The following is a 22572-nucleotide window of genomic DNA, read 5'->3' as shown; positions in this document are numbered from 1 at the left end:
CTGGAGGCTTGCGTAGTCTTACAACGTGTAACCCATGCCATCGTCTCTCTAGCTACTAGCTAGCTGTCCCAACGACTGTGGGACGAGAGATCAGGACGAGGAGAGGCGACTGGGGATTTGAGACTTGCTCAGAAAGGGTCGCTTCTTTCAGGTCAATGTCATGACCAAGAAGGCGCTCAAGAGGTACAAGCTAGCATCTGGATGAGTAACAAACGGTGAGGAGGGTGTGGCTCTCGTACTACTGAAGCTGTCTGACTGTATATGTTTTTTTTGAAATGTCTGACTACTATATATCAAATCGATTTCAGAGTTGTGTTGTGTATTCAGTAGTACGTATCTCTATTCTCTAGTGGGCCTGCAGGTGATCTGTACGGGTGTTCTTCCTCCCAAACCATAAATTCCTTGCCATCCTACCTATTTGCGTTGCTACCTAGCAAGATTCTGAGCGAGATCATAGTAGTGGAGGGCACCGCAGCTCCCACGAACCACCGCTCCTCCCGCCGCCGCCGTGCACAGTGACGATGTGGGCCAGCGTGCTAGCCGCACATATATATAGCACGGGGCTTTGCGAGGCGGCGCCGGGAACGGTTACAGAGTGGAGGGCACCGCATAGCTCCCACCAACCACCGCTCGTCCGCTTGGTTGCCGCAGTTTGGTCGCAGGCGAAGACGAGGACGAAGACGCGCTCGGCCACGGTGCAACGTGCACGGAGCGGACCAGAAGACATGGTTCTTCACCGCGCCGGGCTGCGCAAGAAGCCAAGCAAGCACGCGGCTGCATTGCAGCAAAGGTTGGTGTCTCCGGCATCTGCAGGCCAAGTGCTCGATGCTTTGCCTGCAAGAATTACATCCCCTGTTCTTGGCTATTGCATCCTTTTTCCCCCTTTTGCTATCGAGTATCAACCAAATGTAGTAACTACTGATATATCAGGACAGGCTAGTGGAGGCGTATTAATCGATTGATTCTCACGCATACGGAGGAGTGAATACTTAAAAAGTCTAATTGGATATTTGGGGTAGGCAAGTGTGCATTAATGATAAATGTGGATTCGATTAATGGAAGTTAAATATTACCTTATCTCCCGAAACAATGAACATGCCTGTTATCATGGGCATTATTTACTTGGAGATGCTATTATTTGTAAATATAAAATATTAATAAGTTTTTCTTACTTGCAGGAATGCTTGCCCTGTTTTTCATGTAAAATGTGATCTTCAGTATCTAGGTTTATTTGGTGCATTAAGCATTCAAGGCGAGAGAGAGAGTTGTCTGCCCAGCATACAAAAAAATTACAGAGAAGAGCACGGACGGAAAGTTCAGCAGAAGAGAAAATCTATTGCAGAACTTGAAGAACCGAACAGAGTTCATTTGTACAGTCACAAGTCACTGACAGAAGCAGTTGGAGTTCTAATGTTGTCTGTGCTGAAAGCCTTAATCTGGAGGAAATGTAGTGAACTACACTGCAGCTTCTTTAAGCTCCGCAGTATCTGAGATCTAACAATGCAGCTGCTAATGAAGATCATTTGATTCAACATGATTTCAGCTTGTTTCCCAGAAATGTCTCACAGCCACATGACAGGCTGGGGGTGGGTCAAAAGCAATTTCAGAAGGAGAATAGGTGAAGGCAAGTATGTTAAAACAGAAGCAGCTTCTACAGACATAAGAAATGCACTTCTATAGGCATCGCACTTCTGAAGTCCAGCTGGTTATGACCCGCATTTTGCCCTGGTGGCATTTTTTTTATGGCACTCGGTCAAGCTACTCATAAACTGATCTGCAAAGTTGAAAAAAGTGCGACTGATTAGGTCTAGCTTATACTCTCATGGAAATCAGAAACAGGAAGTACATGAGTTTTATTAGAAAACTTGAATGTCGGATTTAGAAAAATAAATGTGGTCATCGTGAACTTACTATGTTGATGTGTGCAAGCTTAGCCTTGTTCTCTTCTGACTCGCACCACTGCTGCAGTTCCTGGTTCCCAGCAATAACTAACTGCTCGAGGTTGTTGAGCAGCTGTATACGTGCAGCCAAAGACTTGATGCTATCACATTCCCTGATGACGAGCTTTTTAAGAGAGGAGATGTCGCTCAGCCATTCTGGCAGTGCTGCTATGCTGCGACAATATTTCAACTCGAGTAATTGAAGGGAGGAGAGTTGTTGTATGCCCTCCGGCAAGCTCGTCAGATTTCGACAAAAGGAGAATTCCAACTCCTGGAGGGCAGGGAAGTGGTGAAACAGCCTGAAACTGTCGTGCTGACTTGCGCTGATATCCAGTCTGGTGGTGGTTGGTGTAGAGTTGCAACGATGGCTGGTGGTTTGTACCTCCTCCAGTGAAGATATAACCTGGTCGCTTTTATTTATTACGAACTGATGACATTTGGGTGAAGATATAACCTGGTCGCTTTTATTTATTACGAACTGATGACATTTGGGTGGGCATGGTTTCAACCTCAACTTTGGACAATAAGATACCTCGAGTCTATCTAGCATAGGGAACATGAACTCCTCCACACCATCCTCGCCAGGACATGGAAATGCTCCTTTGCCACCACAGATACCCCGTCAATTTTTGAAACCTTAGGTAAATTTCAGAAACATAGGATCTCTAGGTATGGCAACTGCCCAAGTGGTGGTAGGTTGCTACATGTAGGTAGATCCTTCAATTCAATAAAAGTAAGATTAGGGAGATAATGAGAAATGGCCATGAGCCAGCCAGGAAAGCTCGGACTGCTATAACCATCTAAACTCAAGTCCTTTAGGATCATTGGTGGTACTAGTTGTCCCAACAAATCCTTGTCCTCCAGATGTCGATCAACTTCCAAGGTCCAAACCAGTTTCAAAGTCAAAAGATTATGATTGGTCAACAGCTTAAGTCTCTATGCTTCCTCCAGAAGTCTTATGTTTTCAAGGGAAACTATACGTAACTCACCGATGACATTTTCACCCTCGAGTGCATGCAGATTGCTACGAGCATTGACGTCATCAGCAGGAACCTTAAAGAGTGGTAATGTTAGTGAATAGTGCAATAGAGAACTAGCCTAATCCATCAATTTGTGTCCGCACCCATCCAGCAGTACAGACTTCAACCCAGTTGCACAACTTAGACTCTGTGGGAGGGAGTTCAGCCCAAAGCAATACTGTAGATTCGGTGTATGCAGCCTTTTGAGATTACCAATACTTTGTGGTAAATGTTTAAATTTGTTGCACCATAGGTCTAGATGCTCCAGATTGGTAAGGGTACCGATGAAACTAAGATTCATATAGGTACCAAATGGTCCCAGGAAAGATTTTAATTTCAACACCTTGAGATTGGTGAGGTTTCTCCTAGTTACAGGTAATAGATCTTCCTTCTCCAAATTCTCTATGAAGCTCACGTTTGACATATCCAGATATTGTAATGCAGTGAGGCCATGCAGAGATGCGGCTAAGCCTTTCTCAATTTCACAGTATCTCAGATCTAGATGCAATAAATTAGGGAGCCTCTTGAATGACTCTGGAAGTTCCTTGACACCACAATATGACATGTTTAAATACTGTAGATTGACCAGGCTGCCTAGCCGTGTGATATAACGACAAGATGATAAGTTCAAACATTGGAGGTGTGTAAGGCCACACAAAGATTCAGGTATCGCTTTGACATTAGAGCATTGAGATAACTCAAGATGCTATAAATTTGTGAGATTGCCAAGTGAGGCTGGAAGTTCTCTTATTCGAGAACAACCTGACAAACCCAGATATCTCAGTGACCCTAGCTTGCCTATTGATTCTGATAGTCCAGAAATTTGAGCAGATCCATCCAGGTTCAGGTACTGCAGTCTTGATAGCTCAGTCATAAACACAGGGAGAACTTTATTTTGCATTCGTGGAGCAGTAAGGTACTTCAGCTGCTTCAGTTGCCCAATAGAGGCTGGCAGCAGTATACCAGAGCATCCACTAAAATCCAAAATACGCAAGCACTTTGCAAACGAAAATGCCCCATAAGAGAGATTCAGGTTGCCACTATCTGAAAAATGAAGTGACCTCACCTTTGAGGGTAAAACATTGGATAACCTTGTTGTGTGGTCATATTTGGTAACCGATGCATAGCGACAATATTTGTGGCTATGTGCTTTATTATTCTTCGATGCAACATTAGAAACAATTAACTCATCACCCATGATTAATGTTGCCGGATCATGCACCAAGTCGTGCATAGTGTACCGCTCCATATGATCTCCCAAAGTCTGAAATGATAAGTTAACCATACTCCATTAAAATGTCAACTAATTATTTCTTCATTTTGTAATAAAATTTAAATCCTAAGTTTACATATGTATAAACTGTGAGGATATCTGGTTTACTTATTAGTAAATATGTATTGTATTTCATATCTTCATCAATGAAATATTACTTATTAAAAGAGTAAAACATACTATAGGTCCTCAAAATTGTAACGTTATGTCATCTTGATCCGAAACTAGCAAAATGAACAATCAGATCCCGAAACTTGCTAATTGTACCATTTCCGGCAAGCTTCGAAGCTCTACCTACTCACCTCCAGTGCCTTTAACGCCACATCGAAGCAAGCAAAACTAATAGGCAAGCCAGCAGCTCCCTTCCTCTGCACTGGAGGCTGAAGCAGAGCACCACAAGTACACAATCCCATGACTCGTGTCATACTGTAGCAAAGTTTAGGGAGTTGATTGTACGTTTTGCAAGTTATGGGACTGGTGAAGTACTTTATTACTATTAAAACTAATGAGAACTGAATGGACAGACTAACAAATAGTTTTGCTTTTGGCTCTTGCGAAGAGATCGCCTGAATACAAGAAACCACCTCAGAATATATTAGAACATGCATCTCGATGATTACACATGTGTTCTATGTTCTGCAGGTAGTGAATAAAATCTGATGCACTTATTCTTTGAAGTTTCAGTCAAATGTGCTGGGCATTTTTGGGAATTGTGTGGAATCTTTCGCTGGCCTCTTTAGATATGATCGTTATTCAGGCTTGAGTTAATTTTGGAAGAACAATTTTCAGGGAAGTTATCATCATTGCTAGCTAGTGCACTTGGTATCATCGCAACAGTATTATCTTTGATAATGGTGTTTGGTCTATGGCTAAGTGGAAATTCGATTTTCCAGACACCTATGACCTGAATATATATATATAGATCCTATTTTCCAGACATGTTATAAGCTAGTTGGACCTCCATTGCACAAAGAGTATTTATTCATAGACAAAGGATGCATGTGTACCATCCTAATATTCATAGGCAAAGGATGCATGTGTACCATCCTAACCCTTACAATGATACATGTATAAAGTACAAACATACAGTGCGCGCATACACATGTACATGTAGCATGCATACTGCAACAATATAATGGAGTATACATGAGTAAACGGCAAGGTATGGTGCAAACATGCATGAATGCAAGCACATGGAGGCAAACATACGAGGTGCGTGGCGATTTGGCGACTGGGATGATCAGATGATAGGGTAGCACGCTTGCTGAGCAACGCCTCACACTCCTACTCGTGCAGAGTCCCTGAGGAGGTAAACGAAACCTTTGTGACCCCAACTCCCACTCCACGAGTACTTGGTTCCGCCCGGCTCGGTCCAGTAGCCGACGATGGCTATCGTGTGGATCGGCGCCGTCCGGCACACCCCGCCGATGTAGACGTCGTTCCAGAAGCACCTTCCGTCGTACACGGCGCAGTAGTAATGCTGGAAACAGGGGTCGCTGGCATCGATGGTGACCGCGACGGGCTGCTGCGCCACAGCCTGCATGATGCAGTAGTCCAATAGAGTCTAAGGATAAAATAGTTCAAATCGTCTATGGATAATGCAAATCCAGTGACAGGTATAGCCGTGTAACCGTCGCAGTCTACCAGCTACTGTTTCGACAGGAGTGGAGGCACCGTCCGTGTGCGCACAGGTTGGGGATGACCAACCGGTACTAAAGGTTACCATTTAGTACCGATTATTTGAACCGGTACTAAAGGTTACCATTTAGTACCAATTATTTGAACCGGTACTAAAGGCCCCCTCTAGTACCAATTTGTCAGTACCGGTTGCACATCCGGTACTAGAGGCTAGGGGGGTTACTGACCGGTACTAGACGTCCTTTTTTTTCAAGTAGTGCAAGCAATCTTTCAGGAAGTACATCAGTTCATCAGAGTAAACTAATACCTTAGTTCAATAGTAGCAATAGCAAATAGTGTACAAGACAACATAAAGATTACAATAGTTCCTTTGGGATATCCCCTTTTATTACAACCCCAACAAACACTGAAACGGTGTATCTAGGAGCTCCAGCCATACATGACAGAACGAAACACTAATCAATTGACAATGAAATAAAAATACACAGTACCATGGGATGGATATACCTGCCATCCCTATTTATTTAGCAAACAACAACCAAATTATTTTGCAATTTCAAGCATTGATGATATAGTCAACAATTACCTTCAGCTTATCAGTAGTGTAGTTCTTCAAATCTTCGACCAAGAACCTGGTGATTTCAGCAGCTTCCTTCCTTTCTTTTTCTTTTATTTTAGGGGTTTCTGTTTCTTGTGTTCCTGCTTCATCACTTTCTTTTAATTCCGCAGCTAGGCCATTAACTCTGAGGTGCACCTCCCGGAGGTTTTCTAATGTGTCGATGCCAAATAAACCTTCAAAGGCTTCAAACCGCGCCTGAATCATCTCTAATGCTGGCATTGCATTGTCACCAAATCCCAGCTTTGGCACAAGGGGTGCAAAGAAGCGTAGCAGCTTAAGACTCGGGAATCCTGCTGGAACAAAGATCTCCCCATCAGAATCTGATTTATTCTTCTCGAGGATGTCCTTTATTATGTCCTGATTCTGCTTTGCTGCACTAAGTGAAAATGTGAGAGAAAACAGTGATGGCAGGTCCTGGAGGAGCTTGAATGTATCAGTCCGGAGAACTGTCAGAGATAGCGTTAACTTGCTGAGGGTGTGGAGTTTGGATATCCACATTGGGGGCTTTTCCAACATCCCAGACAGTTCAAGGGCGATGAGGTACCTTGGAGGTGAGGACATGGAGTCCAGTGAGTTGATAAAATCAGAACCTTCATCGTTGATTGCCAGAGTTTGCAGACCACAGCTGAAAAGGTACGTAATAGCGGAAAGTAGTTGTGTGAAGATTTTATCATCTTTCTTTATATGGAGCTTGTAAATAGCAAGCTTTTTTAGCCCTATCATCTGATGAAGGCCATCAACAGCTGTTGATTCCCCAACAATCTCAATCCCTGATAGTACACGGAGTGCTTTCATTCCCTCCTTATTTTTCTCTTGCGTGGACATACTTGTAACTGTGTCGTCCTCGCTTTTTTCCTGAGCCGATGTACTTTCCTTTGGTTCCTTAATTTTTTCTTGAGGCAACCTCAAGCCCTTCCGTGGGTTTTTATTGCCACCAAGTATGCTACTGATCCGTTTTAGCTTCTCTACAGATTTTGGTAGCTCCTCAACATGTGTCTCCCTTATGTCAAGAGTTTCAAGATACTCCAATTTCCCAATCTTCTTGGGGATTTTTGCAATCTCTGTTCTTCGAAGGCTTAGATACTTCAACACAAGCATTTTGCATATATGTTTCTTCAGATGTTTCTCTTTCAAACCCTTCCAACCCTCAAGATCTAGCACTTGTATTATTCCATTATTGAATGAATGGAAAGGCAATTGCTTCAGGCTTCCAAAAACAGTCACTGACCGCACTTGAGACAAGTTTATGTTTTTTGTCATATTTTCATGCTTGGAACCACTGCTTTGCATAGAGAGTCGACGTACTTTGTTGCTGGGTGGTGGCATCATCCAGTGGCCGCCAACCACAGTAATAAAGTTCTCTTCACTTGATTTGGAAACAATGTATTCAAGAACCATGTCATGAACTAGAAATGTTTTTACTTTTCCATTGCTGTTGTGCTCCACAGGACGTATTAATTTCCTTCTCATGAGCTGATTAAAGTATGTCTCTGCAACTTCCTCCTCCGTGAGCCCTTGCTTCTCACTAACAAAACCTTCAGCTGTCAATCGCCGAGTCAAACGCTTCATACTAATTTTGGAACCTTTTGGAAACATGCTCAAGTACAGTGCACAGGTCTTGAGATCTCCTGGCAAATCATTGTAACAGAAATCGAGTATCCTTGTAACCCCATCCAAGGAGAGAGCAGTCACACTCTCCGGAAACAATGATTTGCAAACCTTATCCCAGTGATTACTGGCCTTGCTTGGGTTGCAGGCTACAAGACCAGCCATGCTGACTATGGCCAATGGCAGCCCTCCACATATTTTCAATATCTCCTCTGGGACTTTGTCCTGTACCTTTTCGCTTTCTTTGCTGCTTTTTGATTCATAGACACTTTGCTTGAACAAATTCTTGGACTCAACAGCATTGAGAAAATCAACTGTATGCAGAAGATTAGTTGTGCCAACTGGTGAGCACGCTGCACCAACAGCTTGAAATCTTGAAGTCACTATTATTCTACTGCATTTTTTGTTCTCTACAGGCAAACAATTTCTGATGTCCCCCCATGTTTTTGCAGACCATATGTCATCAATTAAGAGCAGGTAGCTGTCAAGAAAAGAGGAGAACATATATGTTAGAGATGAGACAGTAAAAGAAATCACTTTTATCTTTTCTGCGAGGATGTTTTTCATAAAACATCGTATTTTCAGAATTTAAAAATCTCAAAATTTTGAGATTTTTTTATTAAATTGCTTGTAACCATTTTAAAACTTTGTCAACTTTTTCTTTCTTATACTAACTTCAAAATGGGCAAACTATTTTGTGTTTTAAAATGTTTTCAACACTCGTGTTCTTGTTTCAGCTTCCTTGATTTGTGCCAGTTTAAGTTTGAACTCACTTCATAATTTAAACCATTATTCTTAAATCTATTTGCTCAACTTAAACTCCGTTCAGAGTTAAACGACAAGTCCTCATACATTTTCCAATGCTATCTCTATTCTCTAACTTTATTCCTCTCTCAGGTTGGGTTTAATCTCAGTCTGAGATCGAGATGTTCCTCTTTGAGCTAATCTTCAATATCTAGCTCAGTTCATCTTTCAGTTCTAACTGGATATATTTTAACTCCAGTTATCCAATCATATCCTTTGTCTCTCATATGTTTCACGAATCCTAATAGCCACTTGAGTGATCACTACGCATGCGAGCAGCTCGATATCGAGCTGCATTGTTCATTCTACATGGAGGTCCCGATTTCCGAGTGGTCAATGGTGTCTCGAGGCACTCAGATCATAGACAAGTTAATCAATTATCCATTTTATAGATGTGGAAGAAGAGATGATCGAGATAATTTCAAGGGAGGCTGTCCTTCTGCTTTGAGGTTGGCTGGGTACACGGAACTGTGAAAAAATTGTGGATAATGCATGGAAGTTGATGATGGAGGCTAGGTTAGGGAACATGAGTGATGCCATACAAGAGGTGGCAACTGACATTTGAAACTGCAGTAGATTTTTTTTTGGGAGACCTCATGAAGAGAATAAAATGCACAAAGCAACCCCTATAGGAATGTGGAAAATGGAAGTTGAATGCACATAATAACAAAGGTCATGCAGAGATACTGAAATATAAGATGGAGAAGCTTGAGGAGCAATGTGAACTATATTGGTCCTGAAGAGATCATGCACATTGGCCGCAATAGAGTTTGCCTTTGAAAGAAAAAAGGGAGAACAAAAATTAGAAAACTGATGGGGGAAGTGTTGTTGCCCCTCATTAATAAGGGGAACTTTTGATAATGGAAACTTTTAGTACTCATTTAGCGGTATTTTTGGACTAATCCATATATTATCAGGCCACTTGGCGCCTAAAATACAACATATATTGGCAGTTTTTGTACAAATCTTGATTTGGGCCTGCACTTGGAACATTTCTAGGAGCCTGCATGAGGAAGATGAGCACAAGAAGACCCATACAGGGGTCAGGCCAATTGTCCCAAGTCCCTGTTGGTTGGCAAACCCAAAGCCCGATTCAATTACCCAAACCCAAAGATGAAAGCCCTTGACATATATATATATATATATATATATATATATATATATATATATATATATAAACTCGGCTGTTGGGAGAAAGACCGCCCCACGGTATTACATTAAGAAGAGCTCAATCGGAGCCCGACCGAGAAAAGTCACGAAAGCTAGCCTCCTCATACATGAGATGCCGCCCCCTGTGGTTCGAGCCTTGACCTGTGCTTTGAGGCCCAACTCACACGACCAACCCCTTACACGAGGACCCGCCCACCACATGTCAGTTCACCCATGTCGACCAAGGAATGGGGATTCGAACCCAGGACCTGGGGTGCTACTAAGGTCTCTGCAACCACTAGGCTACAAGCCCATTCGCAGCCCTTGTCATATATCTTGTGTTCCCGAAACAATTCGTCCACATGAAGTCCTGATCGACATAGATTCACATAGCACATATCTTGGTTGTCTATGGAAAGAGGGTTTACAATTTTGCAAAACTACCCTGGGATGAAAGGGGGGTCTCTATATTTTACTGCTACATACACTTATGATTATGATCATTAATTCTATTAAGTTCTATATCAGTGTGTTCTTATTTCACATGTTTGCATTGTCATATGAACTTAAGTGGTCTTAATGGTAGCCACGGTGAAAAGCTTAATCATTGCCGTCATCAGACCATCATAGTTTGCATGAGGAAGAGAGTTGATTATCCTTGCCACTGATAGTAGAAGAGTGGGAAAAGGCAGAGCTAGCACGTAGCTACTGCACAGCACTTAGAGCATATCCATTTGTGTAGTGAGAATGTATGTAAGTGAACCTTGATCCTTGGGAAGAACATTTCATTTATCTTGTTCGCGACTGTCTATGTAGCAGCTTAGTTTTATTGCTTATTTCATAGATTGTACAGAAATCACTAAGAAGAGGTTTATAGTTGTCTCTTTGTCTCTTGCCCTACCTCTATAGTCCACCACTCCTTGTCACTAGCTCCTATGCCAAGCTGCCACCACCTTAGTGCCACCACCATGGGCCAGTCTTCCCACAGCTGTTTCAAGCTTGCATGGCATACCAGGTTATTTGGGTATTATCCATTGGAGGCTCTTAGATATTTTTGTCCACATTAATCCTCGGCGAGATGCAGTAGGAAAGGAGAGAAATACTATAAGTTCTAACAAGATAGCAAAAAAAAAGGGCCCTGCCAAGTTATTACCATTGGATGATAATTTCCCTTAAGGCTGCTGTTCCTGTTAGGCCAGCCACAATGCATGGTTTTATCACACTATTACCAAGAGTGCCATGTCAGTTTCCAACAAAAAGAAATTGTCATTCTCACTATACAGTTTCATAGATTAACATGCTCAGTGCAAGTTTTATTGGGTTTCATGGGAGTTGAAACTATGCCAGATGGGTTTCATAGGATGAAACTCCCCTCTCGTCTTTCCTTATAATTAACCTACCAAAGTTAGCAGTTTTGTTGATGTGGCATGGGATTTAATGCCCATGAAACTTCCATGACACTTCCATTGAGATTAGCCATGTAATACTATAAATCCTAACAAGATAGCAACACGTCTGGCCATTAGTTAACTGATCAATGTTTAGTGTTGATCTTTCAATGATTTCATAAATTATGTATTAATTCCCTCTTGCTGATGATTGACTAAACCGGTGAACAGATCTAGTAATCAATAAACAAGAAACAAGAAATAATCTTTCAAATACCTCTTTTCCTTGAGATGCCCTTTCACTTCGTTGACGAGTTCATCACCGTACATTGTTTCAATCTTCATCTGCTTTTCATCAGAGCTCCCATCGTTGCCTTGCTGTTTGTGCCCTCCGACGAATGGCACAGCTCGCTTTAATGTGTTCATAACGTGTGCTGCTAGGTGCTTCTTCTCCAAGCTTCCCTCCCCTGTGCTTTGCACTGCCTCCTGATCTCCGTCTTGGAAATTTTTTTTCCGAGAAATCTGATCTTTGTCTTGTGGCATGACTTGTTTCAGAATGCTCCTTAGGACTGCCTCTTGGTCGTAGTTTTGGGACACATTAACCCAAGCACGGCAGTCAAATTTATTACTGACTTTCCGGTACAATGCTGTGGCAATGGTGGTCTTCCCCACACCGCCGAATCCGATTATGGACAGAACACCATGCTCCTTATCAGGTCTGTCTACCCACTCCTCAAGCTCCTTCATGTCAGCCGTCACACCCACAGGCTCCTTCATACCGATGAGCTGACGGCTGGCGACCTGATGCTCCGCAATGTCATACGTAGCGGCACGGGCTCCGGAACTGTTGCCATTGCAGTTGCTTGGGTTGTCAACTCCATATCTGCTGCGTCGTTCGGCAATCTGTTGTGCCCGGATCTTGAGGTCAGCAATGTTGGAAGCAATTTCACGGCGAGGCCACCATGTCCAGACTTGATATATGGTTCTGACCATGAAGGCACATTTGACATCAGTGATGGAGTCATTGGGGAGGCGGTGGGCATAGTCATCTATGCAGTCCTCGCAGTCGTAGGCCATGTCACGGATCTGCTTCATCCAGTCCTTCATCCGATGGCCCTGCTCCTCCGGGGCAGAGCTGAGGTCGCGGAGGAAGGCCTGCATGGTGGCCAGCTCGTTGTAAATGTACTGGACGTCACCACGGACGCCCCTGACCAGAGCATACTCCTGGGCGAGAAGGCCACCCAGCTTGCCAAGCAGAGACTTCATGCTGGCTTCTGAAGCACCCACAACCAACTCCATCTTGTTTGTTCTATATACGGTGTTCACAGCAGGTTCTGAAGCAAAGACTTCCCTCGTTTGAAGATCTTGGAGAATATGTGGATCGGTTGACAACTTCAAATTCTATATATGTGAAAAAGAAAACCATAGGGGTCATCAAATTCTCCTGTTAACTGAACGCAAAGTAAACCAAAATATGGTAACCCCAGACCCTGGCCACCTCCCTTGCTACTGGGGATAAAACTACTAGCTGATTCGAATTAGATGGCATCCAAAAATTTTTCTCGAAAAACAAGATGGCTTATCAAAACTGAAATCAATCTAGCTGGATGCTGTCTTTTCAGCACATATTAGTTCAATAAAACCGAGTTCATCAGGGAAAAAGGTTGTTCTTGTTCACCAGGCATCAGCGTATACTATACTACCATGGCAAGGAAACAAGAAGCTTTTCATAAAAAAAAAAGAAACAAGAAGCTATCGCCCCAAAGAATCAAAGAAGTGGAGGAACCAGAGATGGAGCTAAAGAGTCACCTGCTTGACGAAAGCCCCCGTAGCTGGAAACCGAGGGGGGCGGACGGCAAGCGTCGAGGTCCAAGCGGGAACAGCTTGCGGCGCATGCAGCCGCGCAGGACGAAGGTGTGGTTAAATGGTTCCTTCGACTTAGGATGTTTTCCTCCGTATATAAAAAGGTTTAGATCAACATCCTATCATGCCATCACTTATGGCAGGCTCCTACAAGACTCAATATTTATCCTTCAAGGCATGTTATCAAAAAGAAAAATTGCCACTGCTACCCAGCAGGGGTAAATCGATCTGTGCGGGAAAGAAAACCATACGGGTCATCGACTACCATGTCAAGGAAACAAGAACCTATCGGGGAAAAGAATAAAGGCCTTGTTTAGTTGCCAAAGTTTGGAGGTGCCAAATTACTGTTACAGTACTGTAGTACACTGTAGCGTTTCGTTTGTATTTGTGAATTATTGTCCAAACATTGACTAATTAGGCTCAAAAGATTCGTCTCGCAAAGTACAACAAACTGTGCAATTAGTTTTTAATTTCATCTATATTTAGTACTCTATGTATATACCGCAAGTTTAATGTGATGGAGAATCTTTTTTTTACATAGTACCAAAGTTGGAAGTTAGAGGTGAAGGGCAAACAAGTGAAGGAGCGAGCCCCATAGCTGGAAATCGAATTCGGCGGCGGAGGGCGGACCTGCTGCAAAGCGTCTAGGGGGGAACGGTTCGCGGCGCAGGACGGGTGTGGTTAAACGGCCGGTTCGCTTCCACTACGGAGCCTTTCTTTGCAGGTGTGACACGCTAAAAACTTCTAGTTATTATAATCGTCTGCTATTATTGCCTTGTGCAGTGCACTCTAATCGTACTGATAATAATCTAGTTATTATAATCGTCTGCCATTATTACCTTGTGCAGTGCACTCTAATCGTACTGATAACACTCTTTAGAACCTCTTAAAATTCCTATCACATCGAATGTTTAGATACTAATTCGGAGTATTAAATATAGATTAAGGTCCCGTTTAGATACACAGTGCTAAACTTTAACACAGTTCTAAACTTTAGTACCCTCAAATGAAGTGCTAAAGTTTAGCACTTGGAGCTGTTTGGATACAGTGCTAAAGTTTAGCACCTTAGGTGAGAAATGACTACATTACCCTTATTTATGGCTGACTTGGGGGAAAGTGGAGAGGAGAGAGAGGGGATAACCATGGAAAAAGTGGACTTAGGGACCACTTTTAGCACTATCAGCAGATTTTAGCACCTCTTGGGTGTGCTAATGAAAAGGGTGTGCTAAATTTTAGCACACCACTTTTAGCACACATGTTTGGATGCACAAGTGCTAAAAGTGTGCTAAAACTGTTGTGCTAAAGTTTAGCACTATGTATCCAAACGGCGCCTAATTACAAAACCAATTGCACGTATGGAGGTTAATTTGCGAGATGAATCTATTAAGCCTAATTACTCTATGATTTGACAATATGATGCTACAGTAAATATGTGCTAATGATGAATTAATTAGGCTTAATAGATTCGTCTCACGAATTAGCCTCCATGATGGATTAATTAGGCTTAATAGATTCGTCTCACGAATTAACCTCCATATGTGTAATAGCGTGCCATGGGCCATGGATCAACATGAACGATCTACGACTTACAAGAAGGTGGATGAGGACGGTGTTGTAGTTGCCCAAGAAGGTGTCGGCGATGATGGCGCCGAAGATCGGGGTCAGGTAGCTGGTGCCGGTCCACGTAGTGACTTTGGAGGCGCTGGCCAGGTTGCTGCCGTGGAGGACTTTCTCCAGGTACACGACCAGGTTCGTGGAGATGCCAAAGAACCCTGTGCTCTCCAGGCACTCGAACCCTGCACGCAGCAAAGGCAAGCATCCGGTAATTAGTACATGTCAGAATATAATAATATTATTGTTTCTTAGATTTTGTTATCGTAAATTATCGCAGTAAAACTAGAATTTTATTTGTAAAAAGGGTAGAATTGAACGTGGAGAGGGTTGCTCACCTAGAACAACTGCTGGTGCCTTGCTGCCTGCGCGTTTTTTATCCTTCAATAGTGGCACTTGCAGGCTGTCGTCCTGAATCTTTGGCCCGTTGCTCTTTTATAATTAGTTCATGTTTAGTTCTTATTAACCTCCGAATATTCAATGTGACATGAATTTTAGTTTGAACTAAAGATCCAAAGCCCCATAATCGTTAGCCATTATTGCTGTAGTGCACTCTAATCATGCTGATAATAATCTAATTATTGCCTTGTGCATGGCTCTCTAATCATCACTCTAGTGCACTCTAATCATACTGATAATAATCATCTTGGATCTATTGTGTTTTCTTGATTACCAATCTATCTAGGGGGTGTTTGGTTGCCTGTATCATCCCTCAGCCAGGCTCTGTCGGTGCAAGATTCCCTGTTTATTTGGTTTGCGTATCTGCCCAGCCAGGCTCCGCGCGTGCAAGATTCCCTCTGCAGCCAGGCTTCGCCGGTGCGAGGAAATTGGCCGTTTCTACCGGGCCAGGCTCGCGTGGTGCAGTTAATTAGCCATCTAATGACATTATTAATACATTGTTAGCGCATATTAAATGATATTAACATATTTCGATTAATATTAAGGAGTAATAAGATAAACTAAGAGCTATAAGATAATAGTTTCCCCGTAATACATGTCATTACGATGATTATTTATATATTTTCATCTCATGCAACTTTTCCTTATCCAAGTAACCAAATAACTTCTCGGAAGAGCCTAGCCGGTACGAGCAGACAAACAAACACCATGCTCTTGCATGCAATGGGTCTAGCTCTGGGGAGCCAGCTGGCTGGTGCGCGAGTCAGGCTAGACTCCTCCAGTCAACCAAACATGCCCCTAATTATTGGAGCACATGCTATGCCATTATTGATGCGAGTGCAGCTCGCAGCACAGTGCCGGCGACTTGACTCGGTGGCAGCGCGGTCACTATCGACCACCGGCACCCTGTCCCTTCGTTATTGCCGTCTGCCATTATTGAGGAGCGGGCGGCGGCTCCTTCCGTGACTGCACAGTGCCACAGTGAGCTAGCTAGCGAGGAGAGAGGCCGCGTCGCTGCGCGTGGGTCCAGCATCGCCGCCCGGGCCGGGCTCGGAGATGGACGGTAGGCAGCTGCCCCGGCGATCCGTACGGGGTGACACGGCGCACAGTGAAGCTAGCTACGGCCGCTCACAAGCCACTGGTAGAGAAGTGACTTTCGATCCACCCCCTTTTATCCCGGTTTAAAAGTGGCCCGGGACAAAAGGGGGTGCGCCGGGGGGCGGGAATTTGGAGGGGAGCATTAGTCCCGGTTGGTAATTGCAACCGGGACTAAAGGCCCCCCTTTAGTCCCGGTTGCAACGGCTAGGGGGAGGGGCGTCGTTGGCGGGACCCTTTTATCCCGGTTGGAGGAACCAACCGGGATAAAATGGTTAGTCCCGGTTGGTGCTTCCAACCGGGATAAAAGGGTGTCCCTTTTATCCCGGTTGGATCCTCCAACCGGGACTAACTTTCCAACCGGGACAAAAGGTGTTTCCTTTTGTCTCGGTTGGAGTTTTTAACCGGGATTAAAACTCATCCTCCACTATACCCCGAGACAGAGACTTTCTTCTTCCTCCAGCCCGAGCAGTCCAGCACATTGATAGAGAGCTGAGCTTCACCTACTCTCCGGTGGTGCCCAAGCAAGGGAGGTGCTGCCCGAAGTTTTTTCCCTCATTTTCGTGGGAATTTGACTCAGCCAACAAGTGCTGCGAAGGTTTGCTACTTCATCCTCGTGTTATGTTTTGATTTATGCTTTGGAGATGGAAAGATTATTTGCTACAATGTGATGATGAAGTAGAAAAATGGAGAGGTATTTTGAGCTAGAATGTGAGGGAGATTGATGTGTCATATATAGTATGCATTATTTCAGTGGTTTAAAAATGATGCTACCTTGTCTAGACGGTTTATCTTATCAAATTCAATATGGTTTTTTAAATCCATACTTGTTGAACTTGCATACCGTGTTCGCCTCGGCGAGGATGTTCTCCGCCGAGCAGCAACGTATGTCAAGAAGGAGGTTCGATTCTACGAGAAAGAGTGGATACGGACATCGTGACCGTGTCCCCTTTTCCGTAGCATCTAACCTTTTTCATGACGAAGTGCGGTGCCGCCCAGCTGAGGACATCCTCGCGAGATGAACACGGTCTTTAAGTTCAACAACTTCTGTAGTGGTAAGGAAAGAATTTTTGTACATAGATGACTTCTGCTACTTGTTGAACTTGCATACCGTGTTCATCTCGCCGAGGATGTTCTCCGCCGAGCAGCAACGTATGTCAAGAAGGAGGTTCGATTCTATGAGAAAGAGTGGATACGGACATCGTGACCGTGTCCCCTTTTCCGTAGCATCTAACCTCTTTAATGACGAAGTGCGGTGCCACCCAGTTGAGGACATCCTCGCGAGATGATCACAGTCTTCAAGTTGTACCATGTTGTTTGGATCTTTAATCGATTTTCACGCGTAATCCATTGTCAAGTGTAATCCATTTTCGTGCGTAATACGATGCAGATGGACCGGCATTGGATGTATAACGCAGACAGGCGGAGCAAGGTGTTTATTGATGGCTTGCATTATTTTCTCGAAGTGGCAAAAGCGAACAAGCCAGAGAATGGGTTCGTATGTTGTCCATGCTTCCAATGCAATAACAGGAAGGAGTATTCAAAGGATTCCTGGGGGACTATTCACAGCCACTTGTTTAAATACGGTTTCATGCCTAACTATTTGGTTTGGACCAAGCACGGTGAACTAGGGGTTGTAATGGAAGATGGCGAGGAGGAGGAGGAAGATGACACCATTCCGGACTGGGTTGCAGGCCAAGCTTTTGCAGGTACTACAATGGGCGAGGCTGATGAAGATGAGTTTGCAGAAAATGACCCTACTGATGACCTTGGTCAGGTGATACGAGATGCATACAGAGATTGCGAAACTGAGAAGGAAGCAGCAAAGTTGCAGCGCATGATAGATGATCACCAAAAATTGTTGTACCCAGGTTGCCAGCAGGGCCATAAAAAACTAGGTACGACACTAGAATTTGTGCAATGGAAGGCAAAAAATGGTGTGTCCGATAAGGCATTTCAGGGGATGTTGAGAATTGTCAAGAAGATTCTCCCCGAGAATAATGAATTACCGTCCACAACATATGAAGCTAAACAGATTATTTGCCCTCTCGGATTGGATGTTCAGAAGATACACGCATGCCCTAATGACTGTATCCTCTATCGTGGTGATGAATACGAGGAATTGGATGCTTGTCCCGTCTGCGAAGCCCTGCGGTATAAGATCAGGTGAGATGATCCTGGTGATGTCGAGGGGCAGTCTCCCAAAAAGAGAGTTCCCGCGAAGGTGATGTGGTATTTCCCTATAATACCACGCTTGAAGCGCTTGTTCAGGAACAAGGCGAATGCTAAGTTGATGCGATGGCACAAAGAAGACCGTAAGGAAGATGAGATGCTGAGACACCCCGCAGATGGGGCACAGTGGAGATCAATTGATAGAACATTCCCAGACTTTGAAAGTGAAGCAAGGAACATAAGGTTTGGTTTAAGCACTGATGGATTCAATCCATTCGGTGAGTTGAGTAGTGGTCATAGTACTTGGCCTGTGACCCTTTGTATGTTCAACCTTCCTCCTTGGCTGTGCATGAAGCGGAAGTTCATTATGATGCCGGCGCTTATCCAAGGCCCAAAACAACCCGGCAACGACATTGACGTGTACCTAAGGCCGTTGGTTGATGACCTTTTACAGCTCTGGAAGGAAGAAGGTGTACGTGTGTGGGATGAGGATAGACAAGAGATCTTTAATCTACGAGCACTGTTGTTCGTAACCATCAACGATTGGCCTGCATTGAGTAACCTTTCAGAACAGACAAATAAGGGATATCGGGCATGCACCCACTGTTTAGATGACACAGATAGCATGTACTTGAAGCACTGTAAGAAGGTCGTCTATATGGGTCATCGTCGATTTCTCCCTGCTCACCACCAGCTGAGAAAGAGCGGGATGCATTTCAAAGGGATGCCAGACCATCGTAAAAAACCTGCACACCGTAATGGAAAGCGTGTGTTCGAGATGTTGAAGGATGTACATGTAGTCTTTGGAAAGGGACTTGGTAGCCAACCTGTTCCGAACGATGATAACGGACATGCACCCATGTGGAAGAAAAAGTCAATATTTTGGGAGCTACCTTATTGGGAAATCCTAGAGGTTCGCAACGCAATAGACGTGATGCACCTGACGAAGAATCTTTGCGTGAATGTGCTAGGCTTCATGGGTGTTTATGGAACCTCAAAAGATACATTGGAAGCAAGACAGGACCTGAAAGCCATGGGGCAACGAGATGACCTACATCCGGAAAAGAGAGATAATGGACAGCACTACTTACGTCCTGCCAGTTACACTCTCAGCAAGGAGGAGAAGGATAGCATGTTTGAATGCTTGAATAGTATGAAGGTCCCGTCTGGGTACTCCTCGAATATAAAGGGAATAATAAATATGAAACAAAAGAAGTTTACAAATCTCAAGGCTCATGACTGCCACATGTTGATGACCCAGTTGCTTCCGGTTGCACTGAGGGGTGTTCTACCCGAAAATGTCCGGTTGCCACTCGTAAAGCTATGCGCGTTTCTCAATGCGATTTCGCAGAAGGCAATCGATCCATCCAAGCTATCAAAGCTACAGAACGATGTGGTGCAATGTCTTGTCAGTTTTGAGTTGTTATTTCCACCATCCTTCTTCAATATTATGACGCACTTACTGGTTCACCTAGTAAAAGAGATTGGTATTCTCGGACCTGTATACCTGCACAATATGTGGCCTTTCGAGAGGTTCATGGCAGTCCTAAAAAACTATGTTCGTAATCGTGCTCGTCCAGAAGGAAGCATCGCCAGGGGATATGGAACAGAGGAGGTGATCGAGTTTTGTGTTGATTTTATTGATTCAATTGACTCGATTGGGGTTCCAACTTCACGCCACGAGGGGAGGCTCCGAGGAATGGGCACCCTTGGAAGGAAATCAAGTTTGAGCAATGATACTAATTTGTTCGACAAGGCACACTACACTGTTCTACAACAGTCATCCTTTGTGTCTCCGTATATCGAGCAGCACAGGCAGATGGTAGCTTCCAAAAACCCGACCAAATCCGATGCTTGGCTTACCCGTCATCACATGGAAACTTTTCCCTCCTGGTTGCGCCAACAACTTATGGGTAACTCTGAGATTCACCCACAGCTTGCCTGGTTAGCCAGGGGACCTGCTACCACAATCGTCAAATTCCAAGGCTATGAGATAAATGGTTACACATTTTACACGAGAGCCCAGGACCAGAAAAGCACGAACCAGAATAGTGGTGTCCGCATAGATGCCATGGACAGAAATAATAGCAAGGAGTCGTATTATGGTTTCATACAGGAGATATGGGAACTCGAATACGGACCGCTGTACATCCCTCTATTTCTTTGCAATTGGGTGAAGCTAACTGCCGTCACCAAAGATCAGTACGGAATGACAATAGTAGATTTGAGCAAGACTGGATACAGTGATGACCCATTCGTACTTGCCAATGATGTGCATCAGGTGTTCTATGTGAAGGACATGTGCAGCAAACCCAAGAGGAATCCAGAAGAGACATGGGAGCCAAAGTGCCACATAGTTCTTCCAGGTAAAAGAAAAATCGTGGGAGTCGAGGATAAAACAGACCAATCAGATGATTATGATCAGTTTGATGGCATGCCTCCATTCGACGTTGAAGTTGATCCAAGCATCCTGCTGTCCAAAGAAGAGGCTCCGTACTTACGCCGCGATCATGATCAAGGAACTTTCATGAAGAAGAAATTTTACAACGTTGTATTGTAATGCGTTAAATGTGCATGACCTTTGTGTATTAATTGATACAATTTGTAATTTACCCTATGTATGATTTCATGTGTTATTAAATTTGTTAGGTGAAGATTTTTTAGATATACATGAACATTGTTAACCACATACTAACATGGATTTTTCTGCGCATTCAAATAATTTAATTGAATAATTTATTGATCACAGCAATGCAGTAAAATAAATATTTTACAGGCTACATGAGTTGGTATAGAAATAATGATTACTTCATACTTATTGTCAATTTACTCGTTAATTAAATATATTTTTGCATGTACAAAATCTGAGAAGGTTTTGTTTTTCATCCTGTATTGCAGTGAAAAGGTTAAATAAAATCCATTTCCAAAAAACAGGCGGGAGAAGAAAAATAGGAAAAAGGACCTTTTGTCCCGGGTGCTAACAGCAACCGGGACAAAAGGCCCCCCTTTTATCCCGGTTGCAAATGGCAACCGGGATAAAAGGGTACGTTCGGGCGGGAGACGAAACGTACCCTTTTGTCCCGGGTCCCAGCCCCACCTGGCGGGGGCACCCTTTTGTCCCGGGTCCCGTCACCAACCGGGATAAAAGGGGGGGCCTTTTATCCCGGTTGGTGACGGGACCCGGGACAAAAGGCCCTTTTGTCCCGGGTGCCATTACGAACCGGGATAAAAGGGGGGGGTTAAAAGGACTGTACTCCCTTCTACCCCCCGCCAGTTCCACACTTAGCGAAATTTTCGCAAGTCCCGCGCTCTCCGCCCGTCGCCGCCCGTCCGCCTCCCTCGTCGGCCGCCGCCGTCGTCGTCCCACATTGCGCCGTCGAAGTCCGGCATTGCGCCGTCGTCGTCGCCCGTCCGCCTCCCTCGCCCGTCACCGCCCGTCCGCCTCCCTCTCCGCCCGTCGCCGCCCATCCGCCTCCCTCGCCGGCTGCATCGCCCCTCGTCGCCGGCTCCATCCTCGTCGCCCCTCGTCGCCCCTCGCCGGCCGCCGTCGTCGTCTTCGCCTCGGCCGCCGTCGTCCCGCCGTCGTCGTCTTCGTCCTCGTCGCCGCCCCGGCCGCCGCTGTCCCGCACGCCGCCCGGCCGCTGCCGTCACGCCGCCCCGGCCGCCGCCGTCAGGCCGCCCCGGCCGCCGCCCCGCGCGCGAGAGGTCTGCCGCGCCGGCCGGTGCGCCGGGAGAGCTGGCCGTTTTCTTTTAATTTTTAATTTTGTTTTTTTTAGATGGAATTGTAATTTTGTTAAGTTAGATTTTTAGATTTCTAATTTTGTTAAGTTAGATTTTTAGATTTCTAGTTAGTTTGTTAAGTTAGATTTGTAGTTAGGTTGTTAACTACCGTCCCGCCGTCGTGATCGCCGCCCTCCCGCCGAGTAGCCGACGTGATCGCCGCCGTCCTGCCGCCCATCACAACGTAGTAGCTTAGGCACCGCCCGTGGTTCCG

General features: G+C 44.6%; 1 protein-coding gene, 1 long non-coding RNA gene and 1 pseudogene across 2 annotated transcripts; 1 reads left to right on the top strand and 2 right to left on the bottom strand.

Moving 5' to 3' along the window:
* Positions 1–270: 270 nt before the first annotated feature.
* LOC117867007 (uncharacterized) lies at positions 271–1913 on the top strand. The gene is made up of 2 exons (XR_011898911.1): positions 271–790; positions 1179–1913. It is a non-coding gene; the product is annotated as an uncharacterized lncRNA (long non-coding RNA).
* A 103-nt stretch (positions 1914–2016) lies between these two features.
* Positions 2017–5686, bottom strand: LOC117867008 (uncharacterized; annotated as a pseudogene).
* A 534-nt stretch (positions 5687–6220) lies between these two features.
* LOC117833406 (disease resistance protein Pik-2) lies at positions 6221–13573 on the bottom strand. Its single transcript, XM_034712876.2, has 3 exons — positions 13248–13573; positions 11716–12839; positions 6221–8578 (listed from the first exon to the last, which is right to left on the bottom strand). The coding sequence occupies exons 2-3, from the start codon at positions 12735–12737 to the stop codon at positions 6427–6429; spliced, it is 3174 nt and encodes a 1057-aa protein (XP_034568767.1). The 5' UTR covers positions 12738–12839; positions 13248–13573; the 3' UTR covers positions 6221–6426.
* Between the last annotated feature and the right edge of the window lie 8999 nt (positions 13574–22572).

Source organism: Setaria viridis, chromosome 8 (assembly GCF_005286985.2).
Source record: "Setaria viridis chromosome 8, Setaria_viridis_v4.0, whole genome shotgun sequence".
Lineage (NCBI taxonomy): Eukaryota > Viridiplantae > Streptophyta > Magnoliopsida > Poales > Poaceae > Setaria > Setaria viridis.
Note: the sequence above shows the minus strand (reverse complement) of the source record. Positions and strands in the feature narration are given on the sequence as shown.